The sequence below is a fragment of the Ornithodoros turicata genome, chromosome 3 (genome assembly GCF_037126465.1).
Source record: "Ornithodoros turicata isolate Travis chromosome 3, ASM3712646v1, whole genome shotgun sequence".
Taxonomy (NCBI): Eukaryota; Metazoa; Arthropoda; class Arachnida; order Ixodida; family Argasidae; genus Ornithodoros; species Ornithodoros turicata.
Genome location: NC_088203.1, coordinates 45,757,269 through 45,777,153, shown reverse-complemented (window position 1 = coordinate 45,777,153; position 19,885 = coordinate 45,757,269). Strand labels below are relative to the sequence as shown.

Genomic DNA, 19,885 nt, shown 5'->3' with positions numbered 1-19,885 from the left:
TCACTCATACACACATTCATACGACGGGATCGACGCAGAGCTCGTCTGCTACGCGCATTGTGCGCTACACGCTGGAGTTGACGCATCATTGTATGTACGCGCTGCATTGGAGGCTCGAAGGAAATTATTTTTCCTACTGCTTAGACGTCTAAGAGTTTTGCTGAACCATGAGACTCAGCTCTCGACGGGATCACGATAGTGGGATACAGTTGGCCACCAGCGTACTGAGGTTCATTTTAAACAGATTCCAATTCTCGTTCATGGTGCGCGACGAAAAGTTGCCGAGGTATTTATCAACAAAACGAGAGTTCGTTATCGACTGACGAAAATCGGTGTGCTGATAATGAAGGATAACCTTCGTCCGTTTGGAGGACCGACCTGTAGTATATGTAAAATAGAGCAGTCGCTCAGTTCATTGAGATGGGCTATATTGTGTACAAGGTCGGGCGTGTTCGTTAAAAACAAGTCCAGCACCGAACAAGTGGTGGCAGATATCCTGGTATGATTTACCGCTAATCGGGATGAGTAAAATTACAACATATATAAAAAAGGTTGAGTGCTGTTTGCCCTCTGTCTGACTGCCGACAATGGCGTGTTCTCGTGAAACGACCAGTACGAGAAGTTACCAGGGTAGTTGAAATCACCCAAGCAGAAATATTGGGCATCAGATATCAAGTTACAAGAAGATTCAGAGTGTCATGTAGGTTATCAACAAAGTCTGTTCCGCTAGAAGGAGGGCGATACGTGGCGCAAAGAATTAGCCGCTTGCCCCCCCAGTTTGCGCAAACCCATGTAATTGTTAACTGAGTTGGGACGTCTATCACTATCGACTGAATATCCCTGGATATCGCAAGTACAACAACACCACCCACACCATGACCCCGGTCAGCGCGATAAACATCGTAAGATAAAGATAAAGTATCGTAAGATAAACATCGTAAGGTTGCAAATTTTATTTGTTTTCAATATTGGCCGATAACCAATTTTCCGTGAGGAATATTAAGTCAGCATTACAGGAATCAATAATATCTACTTATCTACCTACTCAATATTATCCTTCTCTTATCCTATCCTATCCTCCTCCTATCCTATATTATCGTTCTACTCAATATTATATATTCATCTCCGATATACTCCGCTCATCTCTTCATGTACGTGCTAATGTTAGCTTACAGTTGAGATATTGAAGCCTCGCTTCCTCGCGTTCCTATTTAACGAAAAATGACGACTAACTGCGTATAGGACTCCCTATTCACCATCTCGCAATAATATTACTGTTGACTCACAGATACAGGAACACGGACGCAGGGATAAAGAAGCACTGACACTTGAGCCGAGGAGCAGGATCCGGAAGCATGTTCAGCTGGCACACGATTTGTATATGTGTACAAAACGGGAAACATGCTTTTTCCTACATTGAAATAATGAATAAACCAGAGAGTCGAACCGAAACGTTCATCGATTTGGTTCGCAATTAAGTTCGACGATAAGGATTCAGTTCCGATTGAGGTCGGGAAGGCAAATATAATGATTCGAACTGTTTTGTTTTGTTTTGGTTTTTCAGACGGTTCTGTTCACGAACCTGTTCAGGGGCTATGGGTGGAAATGAAGCACAGCTGGCAGGTTAAACACATTTCCGTTTGTGCGGTACAGTGCTTGAAGTGGGCAGGAAGGCCTCAACGATTCAAGATTTTGAAAGGTTTTGCGCTATATGAAAGACAAGATCAGTAGTGATTACTACAGGAGCATAATCATGAATTGTTGTTGCTGTTATCTTTATCGTCATTATTTCGCGACTCAGGAAAATCCAGAGCATTCCTGCTAGGGCACGACTTTGTCTGCAAGCAACAGGATGGCTACGAAGTTAATTAAAAAAAAAGTCGAAAAACCCAGTTCTTATGCTTATGCACACATGCAAAGTTCCGGCCTTAGTTCCGTATGGACTGTTGCTTGAACCGATTACCGGTATTTTTTTAACGGTACAGTTCCGGTTCAGCTCCAAGATATCGTCGACTGCTTCGGTTCGATTCAGTTCCGGGTCGGCCAAAAATAACGGTTAATAACGGTTTTCTGTTCGGGTTCGGATTCGGATTCAGTTCGATTATCTGGAATAAACTATTAGTGTACACACAAATCATGCGCATGGTTGTGCTACCGACCATAGATCGAGAAGGTACCCGACAAAAAGAACTCTTTACGAGTGAAGTTACCGTGCGAAAAATGTAACTAAGTTAATAACGAAGTTCTTCAGCCTGAAATATAACTCGGAGTTACGGAGTTACCTAAAAAAAAGAATGAGTTACTTCCAAGTTACTTCGGACACAAAATAGCACAACACAGGTGCAGCGCGCATGAGCAGTTGAGTTACACATTGAGTTGCCTGCAGAGGAGTGCAACACGCTTAGATCATTGTCATGTCCAACAATAGGCCTATCCCTGCTCCCGAAAGCAATGGTCTTGAGGGGACTAGGATGGTCCCTGAAAGGGACGCGACCTTGGGTCCAACTTTGCATTCAGTGGGAGGCAGCGGACAAGTCCCGTTCGTGGAACCCAACCCTCTCCTTCCGATTTGTTTCGGTTTTAGTCTGTCTATACCAACGTTATGATGACGTTTCTCTGGTAGAGGCTATTCGAACGCTTTGCATCTTACTCCCTGTGGGCGCACAATGGTTCTGCTTGATTTCAATGGCAACGGATCTAACTTCCTGAATAGAATACTGTCATTGATTGAATATCGCCTCTTATGGCAAAAAATGCTATGGAAAAACCGCATAGCCGCATGGAAAAACGCCATGGAAAGCGTGAAAATATGTGGACGTGAGTCAAAAGCGAATTAAAAGTAACTTGGAACTTAGCTTAAATTACTTTGGCAAAGTTACCTGAAAAAGAAACGAGTTCCTCTGAAAGTTACCACGGCGCGAAGGTACGGAGTTGCGTTACAAGTTACCAAAAAAAAGGAATTTAGTTACAGTAACGAGTTACTGGTAACGAGTTACCTCGAACTCTGCTACCAACACGCATGACCGCTCGCGCATCTTGAAGATGACCGTGTCGATCGATCAGACTTGGAATTGCGGCTGACTTTCGTTACGACCTTACATTTACTATGGGTGCGGTGTTTGATGGGCGCGGCCTGAACATGTTAACAGTTTGCCTTTCAGGTTGTAGGAGTTGCTACCGCGACGAGAAATTATTAGTACATTTCAGCGTTTTCTCTGTAGACAGGAAACGCCAGTTTCGTGTCTCGTCCACATCTATCGAGTGCCTTCATGCATAAAATATTACCACCGAAAACCGCTTGCGGTAATTCGTAGTGAGCGGAATAACAACAGATTATTTCACACCGAATTTCTGGGGAATTAAACGCCGTAAACCTGAAACCCTAGTCATAATCTGTAAATGAATATGCATGATGCAGCGCATCTCCAAAGCACTCAAATATGAATATGGAAACCATCACTATTTTACTATTACTATTTACTATTAAAATGAGGAAGTGCTCACAGAATGAGTCAAACATGTTGATTTGATTTCTAAAAGAAAAATGGAGACGAGCCATTCGGGGCTGGCTACTCCAGGACGCGTTATTCAGAAAAGAAGAAAGGGAAACTACACAAATCTATACACTTTCAAACAGGGTAGTCAAACATATGACTTCGAAACATTTCCATACGCTGCTTTGTACCGAACTTGTCTCTCAATATAGGATACATCTTGCGCATACCAGTAGGATACACCATTCCGGTGCATCTCTACTGGACCTTCTGACCTGTTCACAAAGTAGCATCGCTACTGTAACGGTACAACAGTGCACATAGCATGCACCATCTGTCAGTGTTCATGAAGACAACAGAGACAGGGCTGGTGTAAAACGTTTCCTCTGGTTCGAGAACTCGGGAAAGCAAAATGTGTTCCTCCCAAAAATTATATGAAGTCACCGTAAGCAGTATTTTTTTAGAAGTTGCTTAAACAGAAAACGCACACTTTTCCATACTTCTCGCATTGGATTTTCGCGAAAGCTATCGAGATTCCTATATGTTCTAGTATAGCAGCAAACCGGCCTCCCCTATACACGCATACGCGTCACAGAAAACGACCACCATTCTTGTCAGAGAAATTTGCGACACGCCTATGAAGAAGAAAGCATGCTTTCGCTCGGCTACTGCAACCCTGGGAAGAGCTCCAGATTTCTTTCGCAGAGAAGTCGACCGAGCGCGGCCTTAATGAAATATTAATAATACATAATTTTATTATATTAGTTTCTGAATCTAACCTTATCAAGACATATGTAAACAGGCTATTCCTTTCGCCGTCAATATTCGGTCTTCATGGAGAGTGTTGCCATGTTAGAGTAATTTAGATTTGATTTGTTGTCTCCAATGTCAGGTGCTGACTCAAAGATGTACATCCTGGCAGTATGCTTCAGTAACGGTGTGATCCACATCATGAAGAACTACGACGACGTTTCTCCGACAATCATCAACACGGGTCTCAAAGGTACCTCTCTTCCTTCCTTCCTACCTTTCAATCTTGACAGCTGTTCAGCAACATCAGCTGAAAGTGGACACAAGTCAGCTGGACAATGCACTTTCTGGCCACAGTGCTTTCGTTGAGTTTCGGGAAAGCTGTGTAAACACATGATAAACTGGCGTCTCTTGTGTTGTTCGTCCACGTTAATTTCTACAGACTCACGAACAACAGCTTATGGTAACCCTTTAGTGCTGTCGGTAAACACAAGTGCACATTAAGGGGCCACCTCTGGTGCTTCATGACTTTCTTCTGAATGTTTCAGACGAATACAACGACGCACTTCCTTGTGGAGTCGTCGCGCGATTCCATATCATATTGACAGACACACCCCTAGGAAATAAAACGTCACCAGCAACCAAGAAAACTGTTAAATACAGTCCTGCGAGGGGATCTCAGAGGGGAGTGGAAACGTCCGCTAAGGCTTCGTTGTAAGAAATAGCGCATTCGAATTCACGCAGCGCTTGGAATCCATGTTATATCCTCAACGGAAATCAATGCTATAGTTGTTGTATAGTCTGGAGAAAAAAATTCAATTGAAATTTGCAAATTCTCGTTGAGTTTCGTCGCACCTTTGTGTGTGCGTGTGTGTGTGCTGGTATTTCAGGTACTATGCAACATGTCGACTGTTATTAATTCTCATTACATGCAACAATTTACTGACCAACACATTTCTTCAGTAAGAGACTCATGGAAGTAGAAAAAAGATTGATCAATAATTCGACATAACAGTTTTAACCTTGGGCACCTCGACCTCCAGCTATGTCTTGGCGGTCTTCCATTCGCACACCTGCAGTTCTTTATCAAGGACTGAGTTCCCTTACTTGCCACAGAATGCAGCGCGGCAAGGCAAATATGTACGTGCGGCGGAGTCGCTGGAGTCCCCGAGGGGGGCATGTGCAAGGCGCGGTAATCCATTATCTCAAAGAAATGACTCCTTGGCGGTAACGGTCGAAACCCGAGAGAACTTAGGGGATAAGGCGATGTCACTACTTCCCGGCGAAAACGAAAGCCGATCACCAGCGAAGATAATGCTGGATCGTCATTACGATGTCCCCAAAGGCAGTCTGCTCTCGACCGTCTTCGTCGCAGTCTAAAGTTTCCTCATATTTTATGACTTGACAACAGAACCGCCAGTTCGAGAACGTACTCGTTAAGTTGCTGTAAGGCGAAGATAGGACAGATGAGACTCGGCCTTCTTCGGGCCCTATATAAAAAAAGAAAAAAAGAGGGGGGGGGGGACTCCTTTCAAGATCTGGGCCTCCGTTGTCGCTACTGCTGCAACGCTGTCATTATTCAACTATTCACTTATTCATAGATTTTGTATATTATCCTGACTAAATTTCTCCGAGTCTGTTTATTTTCCACTTGCATCGCTCTCGATCCCCTACGAGGACGCGAGCAAATTGGTGGCAGGACAAACGTAGCCTGGGATGTCGTCCTTTCCGGCAGGGACGTCACACGCGATGCGCCATGTGCTGAGATTTCGGCGCATATTGAAGTTAACCCTCAGGTGGGCAAACTTACCTGACCGTTGCGGCGTCGCTCATGATCATAGCGCCACGAGCGTCACCACTCTATCTTCTAATATATACAGTCAACCCCCAAGTTATGAATTCCCTATCTATATGGACGATGCGTCTTGAGACAAGACAACTTCCCTTTTCCCACCACCCTCGCTCGATGAGTTCTGTTCCTGAACAGTGAACGCATGTTCTAGGGTCGAACATCGAATATCCCACCCTTGTTACCTCGATCTTTGAACTGAGTAAGCACGGTCGTGCTGGTTAATAATAGGTGAATTGAAGTGAACAGAGCATACATGTACAGCACTCAGTGTCCCATTGTCAAAGGGCATAAGTAGAAACGATAATAAACCGATTTACCACTAACGTTAAGGAAAGCGCCTCAAGACGAGAGCAATAAGGAAGCCTCAGTGGCTCTTCATTTGCTTACCTGTTCAATGAATCTCCTACATTTCTACTATACACGATGTCCCAGAAAACTTGTCATTGAATTATAATTAAAAAAACACGCCACCTAGAATCATGCGGCCAACGACATTTGTTCTTACTAGGTTTTTGCCACCTCCTGACGTGAATGTCGTGTAACGTACGTATGTAAATTTTTGCGAACTGAAGTCGGAAATTTGCCAAGTAAAGGTCACTTTTTTACCCCACCAATGTGAAGAGTGTGACTAATTTACTCAAATTAATTATAATTGACAAGGATATTCGGGGGCTACCCCATCAGAAAAATAGCCGAACATAATACTCTACGGAGCTAGCGCGCGACAAATTTTTCAGCGCAGTCCTAGTCAGTCCGACGAAAGGATGGTGGAAACCCAGCCCACACCTGCATCGCAGAAAGAGATAACACAGCTATGGCTTATCGCGTCCGACTTTCGCTGGGATCACATATTCATTCTCCCAATTCCAGGAACTGCCACTTTTTCTACAATCACTCTGTGGGCTGGGTTTGGAACCTCCTTCGTCGGGCTGAGAGCGATTGCGCTCAAAAAGTCGTATCGCGTTATGGTCTTGTGCTACGAAAAGCATGATGGTCGGCTATTTTTCCCGATGTGATAGCTCGTGAATTTCACTGTCAACCATCATGAACTTGAGTGAATTCGAAAGGAAACAACTCAGGGAAAAGAGGTGCTCACGCCAGGTATCGAACCTGGGTCTTCCGATTTCCGGTCAGATACGCCAACCACTACACCACACCAGCACGCCGTTTCCCTTGAGCCATTGAGTGCCTCAAGTACGGGGGGGGGGGGGGGGGGGGGACGGACAACCAACCACGCTATTCCCATTCTCTCTTACATCTTTCTCACTCACTCTCTCATTCACTCTCTCATTCTCTTGTCTGTGTCGTCCCTAATTGTTGGTCTGCCTCGGCCAAATCTCGTTGTTTACGTTGAATTCGGCGCACGCACACACACACACATACATTGGATGGTGATTGGGGTGGTTCGGCACGCTCTTCATACTGGTAGGGTAAAAAAGTGACTTTTATTTGGCAAATTTCCGGGTTCAGTTCGCAAATATTTACATAATTAAACTTAGGATACGTGACATTCGCATCAGTAGTTGGCAAAAACGTAGCAAGAACAAATGCCGTTGACCGCATGATTCTAGGTCACGGAGTTGTTTTATTATAATTTAATGACACGTTTTCTGGGACACCCTGTATACCACGAAGTATGATCCAACATTCTAGGGCATGAACAAGTATGCAGCTGTCATTTTAGAGCCTGACCTTGAAGAGGGACGCATGGCGAGGGTGCATTGCAGTACCTCGAGGACAGGAGACTATACCTCTCACACGAGGAAGACGCGATAGTGCAGACCTCCATTACAAAGAACCTTAAACAATAAACGTCACAATACGCGCGTTAAGTGGGGACTCCAGAGTCAAACAGTCATGACGCCGTCAACTAAACGGCCAAACGCACTTCCTTTGCACGCGACTCCAGTCAATCTCCGTGACTTCAGGAACGGAGTGATCGAGTGAGAAGTACCGCGACGGAAGTGTAGTGACGTATTTCCGCCAGCTCAGAGATGTGTTTTGGTGGATGTTACAGTGTTGTGCATGTAAATTGCGTAAATCCTGGTGTGGATGCCTGCCCTGCGCCGCACAAAGATACCTTCACTCCGAATGGTCAGCACAAATTTGCAACGAATAATGGTGCATCGACTCGGCCTTTCGCAAGATCACTTTATTAAATGCTCCACTTTTAAAAATCAAGTGCTTGCGCTATCTGGTATCTGCCAAGATAAACCTATCCACTCCGATACAGGATGGCCCGCAAGCAAGCGAGGATTTGAAGCAGGGGTCGGTTCCGAAGCTTAGCCAAAACTAAACAGGGTGTGTCCTTATATCTGCAACAAGTGTTCATAAAAAGGGGGAGTTGCCTTATAGGGTTGTTTCACTTTTGTCATTCTCGACGGGGCTGCTACTAGGAAACCAATGGTTTGGTCAGTTAGGGGACTAATTAACAGATATATTTCAATCAACTTGTTTCAGTTATTGACTTTAGGGAGCACATTGCTATTGCAACATTCAAGCCTGATCGCCACATGATCCGCTCGAACCACTAATGGAGCACTAAAGTAATCTAAGCGCGTGCTACAGACCTAAGTATTTCACCTCGGCCGTCCGCTGGAAACAGAAAGTTGAAAATAGACCAGAAGCCAGGAGTCATGTTTAATAGAAGGAGAACACTGGGTTACATAACAAAGAGTAACACAGGTTTGGACGTTTCGACGTCTGTGCGGACGTCATCATCGTCGCTCAAACGAAAACGTCACGGAAACAGAAAGTGATCGCCAAAAGAGTGACGGTGATATCGATATCTCTGCCCTCACTTAAAGTCACAGAAAAACGTCATACGCGATGTTGGCAAACCCTTAGGCCGAGTACACACATGCGGAGAATCTGCGCGGAAACGCGAACGCGGCGCGGTAAACACTTGCCGCTGTGCGGGAAAAGCCACCTCCGATTTTCGCTTTTTGGCGATCGCACGTGCCTGCCAATCAGGAAGTAAACGGAAGTTGCGTGCGTTCTTGTTTTCTTCCGGCCTCTCGCACGGAGAGCATTGACGGCGTCGTTGACTGGAAGGTATGTCCCAGTCATGCTCACGTTTTTCAGCCGGCGAATTTATGACGGAAATAAAATGCCATTGCTGCCTTCATTACAGAGCGGTGCGTTAAAATTAGTTTTTGGGGCGACACTGGAATAAAATTTGGGAGTGCAGGTAAGATATATATATGATGTGTATAAGATATGTTCAAGATGTAAGAACCACCATAGCGTCAGAAAGTTGAAAGATAAACATTGTTCACAAGGAAAGAATGCGCTATCGCCACAGCGAGTGAACACAAAGCCTGTGTTTTTTGCCTCTGCGATGTTCATTTCGCAAAAGTAAGTAGTAAGTAGATTGACTTCGCTGTCGTTCGCCATCTTGTCATGCTTTCTCTGTGGAGAGCCGCGAGCGAAGGCAGTAAAGCTGGGGCGGCATGCATACGCGTCCGCTTGCGGCAGGTGGCTGCGCACATCTCTACCGCATGTGGGTACGCGGCCTTATTCCGGTATGTTTTACGATCTTTGTTTTCTGTTTCTTTTCCCTTCCTTTTTGTTCCTTCATGTGTTCGCAGACGCTTGCCGTATCAGCCATTTCTTCCTGCCGGACACAGCCCTTGCCCTTCCCCGGTACAATAAGCGCTGATATGTAGTGGTGAGGTGCAAAGCCTCTTTGCAAGCGAAAAAAAGGAAAAGAAACAAAAACAAAATAAAGATCGTGAAACATTACATTTTTCTGTTACGCCAAGTGAGGGCGGAGATATCGACGTCACTGTCGCTGTTTCGCCGGCCACTTGAGGTGCGCAAGAGACGGCAGAGCCCAAATAATTAGGCTCTGTTGCGCATTGCCATTACTTTCGTGCTTCGTCAGTGGTTCGAGCGCATCATGTGAAGCTTATCTTTTAATATTACAATTGCAGTGTGCTCCCTAAAGTCAATAATTATAAAGTTAAGTGAAGTAGATACGAGGGGTGTTCAAGTCAAGCCGGGAATTTCTGTCGCCTGAGTGTACAAATGGCTCGCTCTACTTCTTTTTCGTCATTTTCACACGCGACAGACCTCCTCGTTCACCACGTGGTGGTCCAAAGTTTGTCTAAAACAGAAGACACGTGCTCGACAAGATTGGCAGTCAACGAGGTGAGCGCGCACATCGAACAGCGAATTGTCATGAAGTTTCACGTTAATGAAGGCGTAAAGTCATCTGAAATCCACAGAAGACTTCAGGCTCAGTATGGCCACGATACACTTATCCGCAGCAAAGCGTTTGAGTGGTGCAAACGGTTCCGAGACGGCCGTACATCAGTGCAGGACGATGCCGGTCGGAACGGCTCAGAGCCCAGTGTCAGAGTTCCTGAGAACATACAACTTGTGGACCGCCTGATCCTTTAGGACCGACCGATAACATGTCTCGAACTGGCTCGAAAGACGGACCTTTCTGTGGGAACGTTGAACACTATCCTCCAGGAACACCTCCAGTTCCGGAAAGTTAGTTCCCGTTGGGTCCCGAGGCAGGCCTTCGTGTTTGACCGGCATAGAAGACTGGAAGTCTTCCAAGAGCTAAGGTACGGTTTCGACACTGAAGGACTGTCGTCCTTCACGGATCATCACGGATCAAGTAATGTGATGATCCGTTACTTGATCGGATCATCACGTGCGATGAAACGTTGGGGCACGGTTTCACTCCTGAATCTACACGCGGATCAAAACAGTGGAAGCATCCGGGCTCGCCAGCTCCCAAGGAGTTCTGAAGCACCCCGTCTGCGGATAAGGTCATGGCCACGGTTTTCTGGGACAAGGCTGGCGTTGTTCATGTCGATTTTCTGCCCAGTGGTACCACCATCAGTAGTGCATATTACTGCCAGATTCTCAGGGATGTGCATAAGACGCTGAAGCAAAAGCTTCCGGGCCTCATCACCAAAAGAGTCCTCCTCCTACAGGACATTGCACGCCCGTATTGTGCGCATCTCACGACACGCCCCTTACAGGAACTTGGCTGGGAGTTGCTGCCACATCCACCTTACAGTCGAGACCTCGCCCCCAGCGATATCCATCTCTTCGGGCTGCTAAGGCGTTCCTTGGGGGCCGGCACCTCAGCGGCGACGACGAGGTCACGAATGCGGTCCGACCATGGCTGCTACGCTGAAGCCCAATTGAAGCCCTCGAGAAACTGTGGGACAAGTGCATTAGTGCAGCTGGAGATTATGTTGAAACATAAAGCTAATTTCTCGCCTGTAAGTTCATTTTACTTTTGCGAAAAATGAAAAGTCCCGGTTTGACTTGGACAGCCCTCGTACGTTAATTAGTCCCTTAATTGAGACTAAATACGGCCCCGTAGAGTAACCCAATGGCGAATCTAAAAGCGTCCTAAGGCAACTCCCTTTTTTTAATGAAGATTTGTTGCAGCTAAACAGAAGCGCCCCATATTCAGGAGTACTATAGGTATACAACCGTCAAAGTGTCATTCAGAAAACCGAAGTCCTTTATGAGGAACTTGTCGAAAAGTTCCGTAATAGCAGACGGCGAAACCTGCACTTCACTCTCACGCAACGTCACCCATGACGTCGACCTGCCAGTAAGTCACCCATTGACTGAACGAAGAGCAAAGCAGCTGTTTGCAGTTGCCGCCGTTGCCATGGCAGTTGCAACAGGGGTACGAAGTTCCCATAGAAACCTATTGTAGCGGAAAACTCACGTGACCTCCGGAGCTGGACCAATGACTGAGGACAAGCCACCCTATATTTTATTTTATTTTTTGATTATGTGGCCAATGACGTAGGATGACGTGGCGCCCGTTACTCTGGCACTGCTTTCCTCCTTCGTGCTGTGCTTCCCGTCTTTTGTTCTTGTTCTCTGTTTCTCCCTCTTGCTGTGTTTTGGTTTGCGCTTATTCGAATGCAGTGGGAGTTACGGAAAAACGACGGAGCTTTGGCTGTTTTGTCACATTAAGGATTTTACTGTGCCGTATACGTCTATGCAAGCGGCAGGTACACAGCATGTCTGCAGTAACGAAAACAGCATGACATTAATGTTGCTGAGGAATTTGCTTGAAGAAGGCCGACGACGTCGGACTGCCTCGTGCAAGGACTGCTACGAGGGACTGGAGCTCAGTGGCTGCAAGATTAAACTTAGCATCAGATGCATAGCTATGCATTTGTCAGTTGCAAGGTAAACACAAAAACTAAAGGTGAAACACAAAGACTAAAGGTGCTATTGATTGCGAAAAATAAGAAAGATTATGGTACGGTTGAGAAGCTCGCAGCTATGGGGTGTGATGAGCGACCCAAGTACGAAAAATGCCTTGATTGCGCTACCTCAGAACGATATATACATGCCGAATACCCAGACAAACCTGGCTTCGGAGCTATACGTGCAGGAAAACTATAAGTTAACGTCGGATGAAACTTGTCGAGCGAAATCACCGAGAATCACAGACTTGCAGTAGTGCCATGCCTTTAGAGAGTACGACGTCAGCGAGTATTTAATCATAACATGAAAATAATATTATTTCACGAAAGGAAATATAATCTACCATCGTAACTGCAAAGCTACGCGGTCGGTCACAGCATATTCCCCCGGATTTACAGTGATTGTTGAGATACGTAACCACAAAACACGAAGTGAATGCTGTAGTGTAAGGCAACAAGGAATAACACATGACACCCGTCGACAGTCGTTGACCAGGTATCGGAAGAACGAGACGTTCGGACTCTCGAATCGTTTCTACACCAGGAAGCAGAGCTGAAATGTTGCGTAGGCATCTTCCATGGCTGCTGTGACTGTTCGAGGACATTGACATGGTCCATCCAGCGTTTTCAAACAGGAAAAATCATACCATAAATGGTGTGTACCATAAACAGTTTTATCTAATAGCTGAGTACCTTTTACGCATCTGAAAGAACGAATAATGAACCGTGGTCTCCGACCAGGGATGGGTATAAATACATTTTTGAGTGTTTAAATATACAGGGTGTTTCAGTTAAATCCCCGGGCTAAATAATTCGCGAACCGGTGCACCAATCGAATAACTTTCTTTTTTACAAATATCTGTCCAATACCGCCTACAAGATGCGCACCGCGTGAATGAGCGGGAGGCGCTCATTATTTAAATAAAAATGCAAATGAGTTTCGTAAAAAAGCGTAACTTCTAAAGCAGGGCGCTGTCGGTATTAAAATGGGTACTACCCCTTTTGGGACCTTCAGTTGACACCTTTCAGAGAAAAATCTGCCACCGAAGCGGGTCATTTGTTGCAGTAATTAATTGGTTTCGGTTTACGTATTTTTGTCGCGGCGGGTCGCGGCGAAGCGCAAAAAGACGCTCTTTCACTCCCTTATCCATCAATGAATTACGTCCTTACACCAATGAATTACACCAATGAATTACACCAATGAATTACGTCCTTTTGCGCTTCGCCGCGACCAGCCGCGACAAAAATACGTAAACCGAAACCAATTAATTACTGCAACAAATGACCCGCTTCGGTGGCAGATTTTTCTCTGAAAGGTGTCCACTGAAGGTCCCAAAAGGGGTAGTACCCATTTTAATACCGACAGCGCCCTGCTTTAGAAGTTACGCTTTTTTACGAAACTCATTTGCATTTTTATTTAAATAATGAGCGCCTCCCGCTCATTCACGCGGTGCGCATCTTGTAGGCGGTATTGGACAGATATTTGTAAAAAAGAAAGTTATTCGATTGGTGCACCGGTTCGCGAATTATTTAGCCCGGGGATTTAACTGAAACACCCTGTATATACAAAATACGTTGTTGGAAGAGGCGTTTAAATACTCTTCATAAATACTTTTCGATATGAGTATTTAAATACAAAATATAAACACATTAGATATTCATATTTAGATACCGTAAGTACTGCCATAAATACTGTGAGGATGATGTCGTCTGGAATTGCAGAAATAACGATGATCATAACAAATCAGCAAGGAAGAATAGCATTTATTCGTTAGATTATCGTGGTAATTTTAATATTAAAAGTTGTTTCAAGATAGCATCACTTAGGCGTCTTGTGTTCGGCCGTACAATGAGATTCGCAAAAGAGAACACTATTTCCACAGGTGCTGATGAAGAAAGGCTTGCATTAAATTTGATGAAGATGCTTTGTACAACAAGGTAGTCAGCCGCGACCATTGTCTCCACCCAACAGCGAAAAACTCTCGATCTAGAATCGTTTTTCGCCTGCAAACACTGCGCCCTAAACTCGCCCTTCTTCCCAAAAGGTCAAATGCACGACATATTTAAGACATGAGTCAGTATATTTTTAGGAGTAGATGTTTTTATTTTTATTAATTATATATTATTACTATTTGTATATTTTTATTTTACGAGTATACATTTTGGAGTATTTATAAAGTACTATAAGTACCCCAAAACTGATATTTAAATATAATTATAAATACGTGTGGTATTTATATTTTAAATAGTACTTTAATTACAATATAATCAAATACTGCCGATCCCTTACTCCGACAGCGTGTTCTCAGCATTTCAAGGCCGAAGACTTTAGCATCGGCGCAAAGCGCAAAATTCTCAGACCTGGCACCATGGCAACGGTACCTACGTTTAGTGGTCACGAAGTTTACGCGGCCTTGCATCTCCCACGAGTGCACAAGGAACACACACACACACAAAAAAAAAAAGGCACCACAAGGTAGCGTCGCAGAAAAGCCACCTTCAAGAAAAGCTCTCAAAGTGGCTTCTATCCGAACCACATAATAAAGGTTAGCAGAGCATTGTAATGGCAGACCGCAACAAAACAAAAAAACAAAAAAACAAGAAAGGACCAATAAGTAGGAAAACAAAACAAATAACTGCTGATTCAAAACTGAAGTGCTTGCTTATACAACAAATTCTTTTGGACGTCGTAACTGGTGTCAGACATCTCTTTTCAAGGAACAATTTCTTCTTACGGTCGCATTCAACCATTCTCTGTAACTGCCCTGTATGTTAACACGGAACGCCCCTAACGGAAAACGTAAACTCTGAACGCGCTTGCGTCTGACACTCATAGACGCGTGGTAACTGGCCCAACACACAAGGTGCTGCTGCCAAGTTCATATGTACGATGTACGGCACATAGCGCGCGAGTTTCACAGTTTGACATGCCACCTTGCGCTTCAGGGTACACCCCATTTCTGAGCATTTAGTTTCACAACTCTTAGCTCTACATGCACAAAGAACCTTCGACAATACACAAACATGTACGCAAGAAGAATTAACCACAAGGACCACTCATATTGCACACAGCTGAGCTACAACTGGCGCTCTTCTGGGTACGGCAAGCGGCGCCCCTGGCGGGCGCTCCGCGCGTAAATACGGCACTTCCGCTCCTCGAGCCGCGAACGGAAGTCCCATAGGCGAACGGGCGAGTGTTATGGTTGTGGTATTATAGAGATCGTCGTGATCCGAGAAGGACGCCGGTTCTAGCCGGCACAACCGACGCGCTGTCGGCTGTTTGAGCGCTCGCGAACACATTTGAAAACGGCCAATCATCGCTCACAAAACAAATTCATCCTCATGGGAACGAATCAGTAAGCACTAGCAACCGGATGTCGCCGTGACGTGAAATTCATGACGTTTTCTGACGTCTGGTGACGTGAAACCCAGGAAGCGCCTCACTTTATCCCGCAAAGGAGCTTGCGAGTTTCGGGCCCTTGGTTGCAACTTGCAGAAGCATTGTGGGTTGAGTCATCCCCATTAGCTCTTCTTTGCTCTCCAAATGGGGACGCTCAGAAACAACTTAACAGCTGCAACCACTGGCGTATACCTTCGCGAACAGAGGATGTATATTCCGTGCATTTGCTGTGGGGCTTCCAAAAATGTGGCGCATAATCTGATACGTGGAAACTAAATCACGTGTTATCTTTCCGCAAGTATTTCACGCGTAAAAACTTTAATAAACACGTAATCCTTCATCATGTACGTCGTCAGCGCCACTTCATTGGGAAACATGATCAGCGTGCAACAGGGAATGTAATGGAAGCGCGCGTCAATGACGGACCGCTTCAGATTTGTGGGTGAGGTTGACCCCCACTTGTCTTTAACTTGGCTTTAACTTGTCTCTGAGGATTGACACAGGTGTTCTAAACCACCAAGTAGGCCCCTTTTTATAATATGCGTCTACAGCTTGAGAACTGAAAGAAAATGTCCGTGTGGGGGTGCCCACAGTCCTCAGTCACTTGTGAAAGTCTTCTGTTCAAGCCAGTACACTGGCGCGCGCAAAAGCAGATAGTGTTTGTATCCGATCACGGACCTTCCCGCAGTGCGACGTAGCCGTTCATATTGTTGCCAACAGATGTCGCGGTATGCCGTGCAATCTTTATTTCTTTCTTCTTTATTTCTTTCTTTAATCTTAGTGCGGTAATTTAATAATCGTGACGTGCTTAGTCGTGTAGATCCGCAGTATTCCATTTTCAACAAAGGACGATGGAATTGTACATTTTATGTGTGTGGCAGGGGTACGAGACCGTCCCTTTAAGAAGGAGTACGGTTAGACAGAGCTACTCTACTTGGAGTGCAAGAGTCGCTACTCAACCCATGCCATGCATTTTCTACAGTTGTAGCCCTTCCACGGTGTTCTTCTCATTCCAGATCCGATTTTTTAGGTTTATTTTACTTTTAGAAATGTTAGCCGTTCGCAAACCACTTCCTCCGAGAAGACGAAGAGGAGGGGGTTCTGAATGGAGAAAGATATGGAGAGGGAGATAGAAAAGGGAACTAAACTGCGAAGTAACTTAATCCACCGTTACCTAGCTGTTTTATCTTTGCTTGTTTGTACGCTATTCTTATGTTCATTGGCAGAATTTAAGCGTGGAGGCCGACCTCATTTTTGGTGCATGTATTTCTTTATCGATTTTCGAGCTCCTGTAGTCTGTAGTATGCAGCAATTATAAGTGCCTGCTAGGAACTGGTCTCCATCATTTGTACAGCACGCACTGTAGATCACACTGAAATATTCATAGGCCCAAAGGCTTTCCCCTCTCGCTTAGACGGCCGAGTGCAGGGGCACATGTAGGGTTTATCTCAAGGGGACTGATGTTGTCGCAATTTGAGATGTGCGAACGGTCTCCTCAGGGAATGTTCTGTTCGGTGGCGAATAACGTATGAACAACGCCAGGAGAAAATAATGAAAACAGCGGACGGCAATACGTATACACTATTACTGCAAAGACTACGAGGCTCATGCGCCAAATAGTTGACGACGTAGTTAGAGTTCAGATTTAGACTCGCGCTCAGATTTAGACTCCTGCATTTACGGTCTGGATCGCAGCATATTTTGATGTCCCTCAAGTCCTGTATTTCTCGTGGCAAAATCCCGGAATTTGGGAGGATAATATCTTTCGGCGTACCTGATAAGGAATGTTCGGTGATACGCGTGGAAGGGAAATAACCAGTGATGGTCAGTAGTTAACTACATGTAGTTAAACTACTAGTTAAACTACCTGATTGTAGTTAAAAAGTAGCTACCATCTACTTGCAGTAATGTAGTGGCAACTACTAGTTAAACTACTATTTCGAGTAGTTAACTACAGTAGTGACTGCAGGCGCCAACTACTTCCAATTTTTGCCGCAAGCTTTACGGCACGATTTGCTTTACCCTGAGCTACAAATTGTTTGATGAAAACGGAGGTGCAGAGCAATTGTGCCGTGCATGTGTACTAAATCTTAATTCATTTTTATCACTGCTTGTCATTCATATTGAGGTGTCCAAGAACACTATAGACTGGGATAGGTGTTGATGGACAACGTTAACTAGTTAGATATGTAGTTAAAATACATTGCAGTAGTTAAAGTAGTAGTTTTAACTACCTCCACTGAAAAGTAGTTGAACTACTAGTTAAACTACTTCATCGCGAAGTAGTTAGTAGTTATAGTTAAACTATTGTAGAAGTAGTTAGTGGCCATCACTGGAAATAACCATATCTTATCGTGACCGGCCTCGGTGGCTCAGTTGGTAGCGTGTTCGCCTTCTGATCCCGAGATCGCGGGTTCGAACCCGGCCGAGGACGCCAGCAACTTGGTGGCAGGGTACAAGTTGCTTAGACACGCCGTCTTCCTTGAGGGACGTTAAATACGGGGTGCCGTGTGATGAGCTTTCATCGCACCCTCAGGTGGACAAAAGCAATCCACAGACCGACCGCTGTGGCGTCGCTCATGATCTCAGTTGTCTCGCGACGTAAACACCCAATTATTATTATTATTCTTATCGTGACCCGGGTTCGAATCCAGGAGCCGGCTGTGCTGTCATAGAGTTTTTGCTGAGCAACAGTGTATGAGTCATGCTTCTATCACTTTGTTTGATAATGAAGTAAAATTCCTAAAAATGTGGGACAAGGAAGAGGATGACGTATTAATCATCTGAGTGCAATATTTAAAGGCGGTACTATGTTGCCAATAAATTCTTTTGTTGGAAGTCTACCACCTGTCGTGTCGTCTCTTCTCTCTGTCCCGTTCCCAGTGCTAGTTCGTCATGCAAGAGTTTTTACTGGATGTTCCTCACACACTTCAAGACAAATGTCGGCAGAGTTCCCTGTGAAGTCAGCCCCTGACGCACGATCCCCGTGACAGTCGTGACGTGGCCCGCCTGAGTGTGACGGACCACAAGAAGTTGCGTCACAAACACCACAACCGTCACAAGCCGTATCTTACGCCACCCTGTTTTTTTCTAGGAGGTCGGTTCCCGAAGAAGAACCCTTTGCAATTCGAATTCGAACCGACTGCGTGCTCCACGACACATGACAAACACGATAGCTGCTGACCGAACTCTCCTACAAAGCTGTGAGATGTGTATGTGAGGCTGCACAAAATACTGCAGAGTGTTGTCAGCCTTTGTCTACCTTCTCGTTTTTCTTTTACTTGTCAATCCGTTGATATCAAAGTTAGAAGGAAAAAATGGATACAGCCGTTCCAGAAGGCCACACCCGGCTACTCCAGACCAGAACAGATTAGCTACTATGCAGGAAAAAAAGCAGGGCAACACGCATCAATACGATGGGAACGCGCACAGTATTGCTATTTGAAATATGAACCGTTAACGTCCCTGGAAAACATCGTTCATGAAGCCAGAGAATTCGCATATGGGCAGTTAGAAAATAGAGAGCTGAGTGTAAATAAAACCGAAACCACACTCGTCTTCTGAAAAAAATTTTGCTTACGATCACACTCTGAAAAGAGATCTTCACCGCATAGCACGCGCTGCGCCAACCATTGCACAGAAGGATACGGTTATCGCTTCTAATTCGAAGAAAGAGTGTGGGCGTACGCCTTTTTGTGTCAATTAGGATAGTTGGATTTGGATACTTTGGATACAGAAAGACGTACGCGCTCCACTCTCTTCAAATCACAAGCCCTATCATTCGTGGCAATGTTTGGCGCACAGCATGCTATGCGCTGAAGTTCTGTTTTTAGAGTGCAGGAGGTCGTCTTTGTGCGAAAATCCAGCACTTCCACGTCAGAAGCTGGAAAAATTTGAGGTCGAGTGCCGGGATACTTCGAACTGAAAATCGTTCTTCTCAGAAAAATTGCTTCGAACTGACTATCTTGCAAAAAAACGCAGGCATTAAATGCAGAAATAGAGATTAAAAAAGATAAAGAAGTAACGAAACCCGAAGAAGTACAGTCTACTGCATGAAAATATAGTTTTATTGTTTACTTTTTGTTTTCGTGTTTCTATTTTAAATAGATGGCTGTCAGCCGCCTTATTTTTTTATTTTGAATCGATTTTGTTGAGAACTTGACATTGACATTGATTATTAGTTGCGATT

The 19,885-nt window shown here is 44.9% G+C and overlaps 1 protein-coding gene across 2 annotated transcripts in view; it reads left to right on the top strand.

Annotated features, from left to right (window-relative positions):
* Positions 1–19,885, top strand: part of LOC135388455 (tubby-related protein 4-like) — a 128,774-nt gene that overhangs the window by 64,482 nt on the left and 44,407 nt on the right. For both annotated transcript variants that reach the window (XM_064618029.1, XM_064618028.1), the window contains exon 4: positions 4,387–4,497. In XM_064618029.1, coding sequence (XP_064474099.1) covers positions 4,387–4,497 — 111 coding nt within the window. The remainder of the gene's footprint in view (positions 1–4,386; positions 4,498–19,885) is intronic.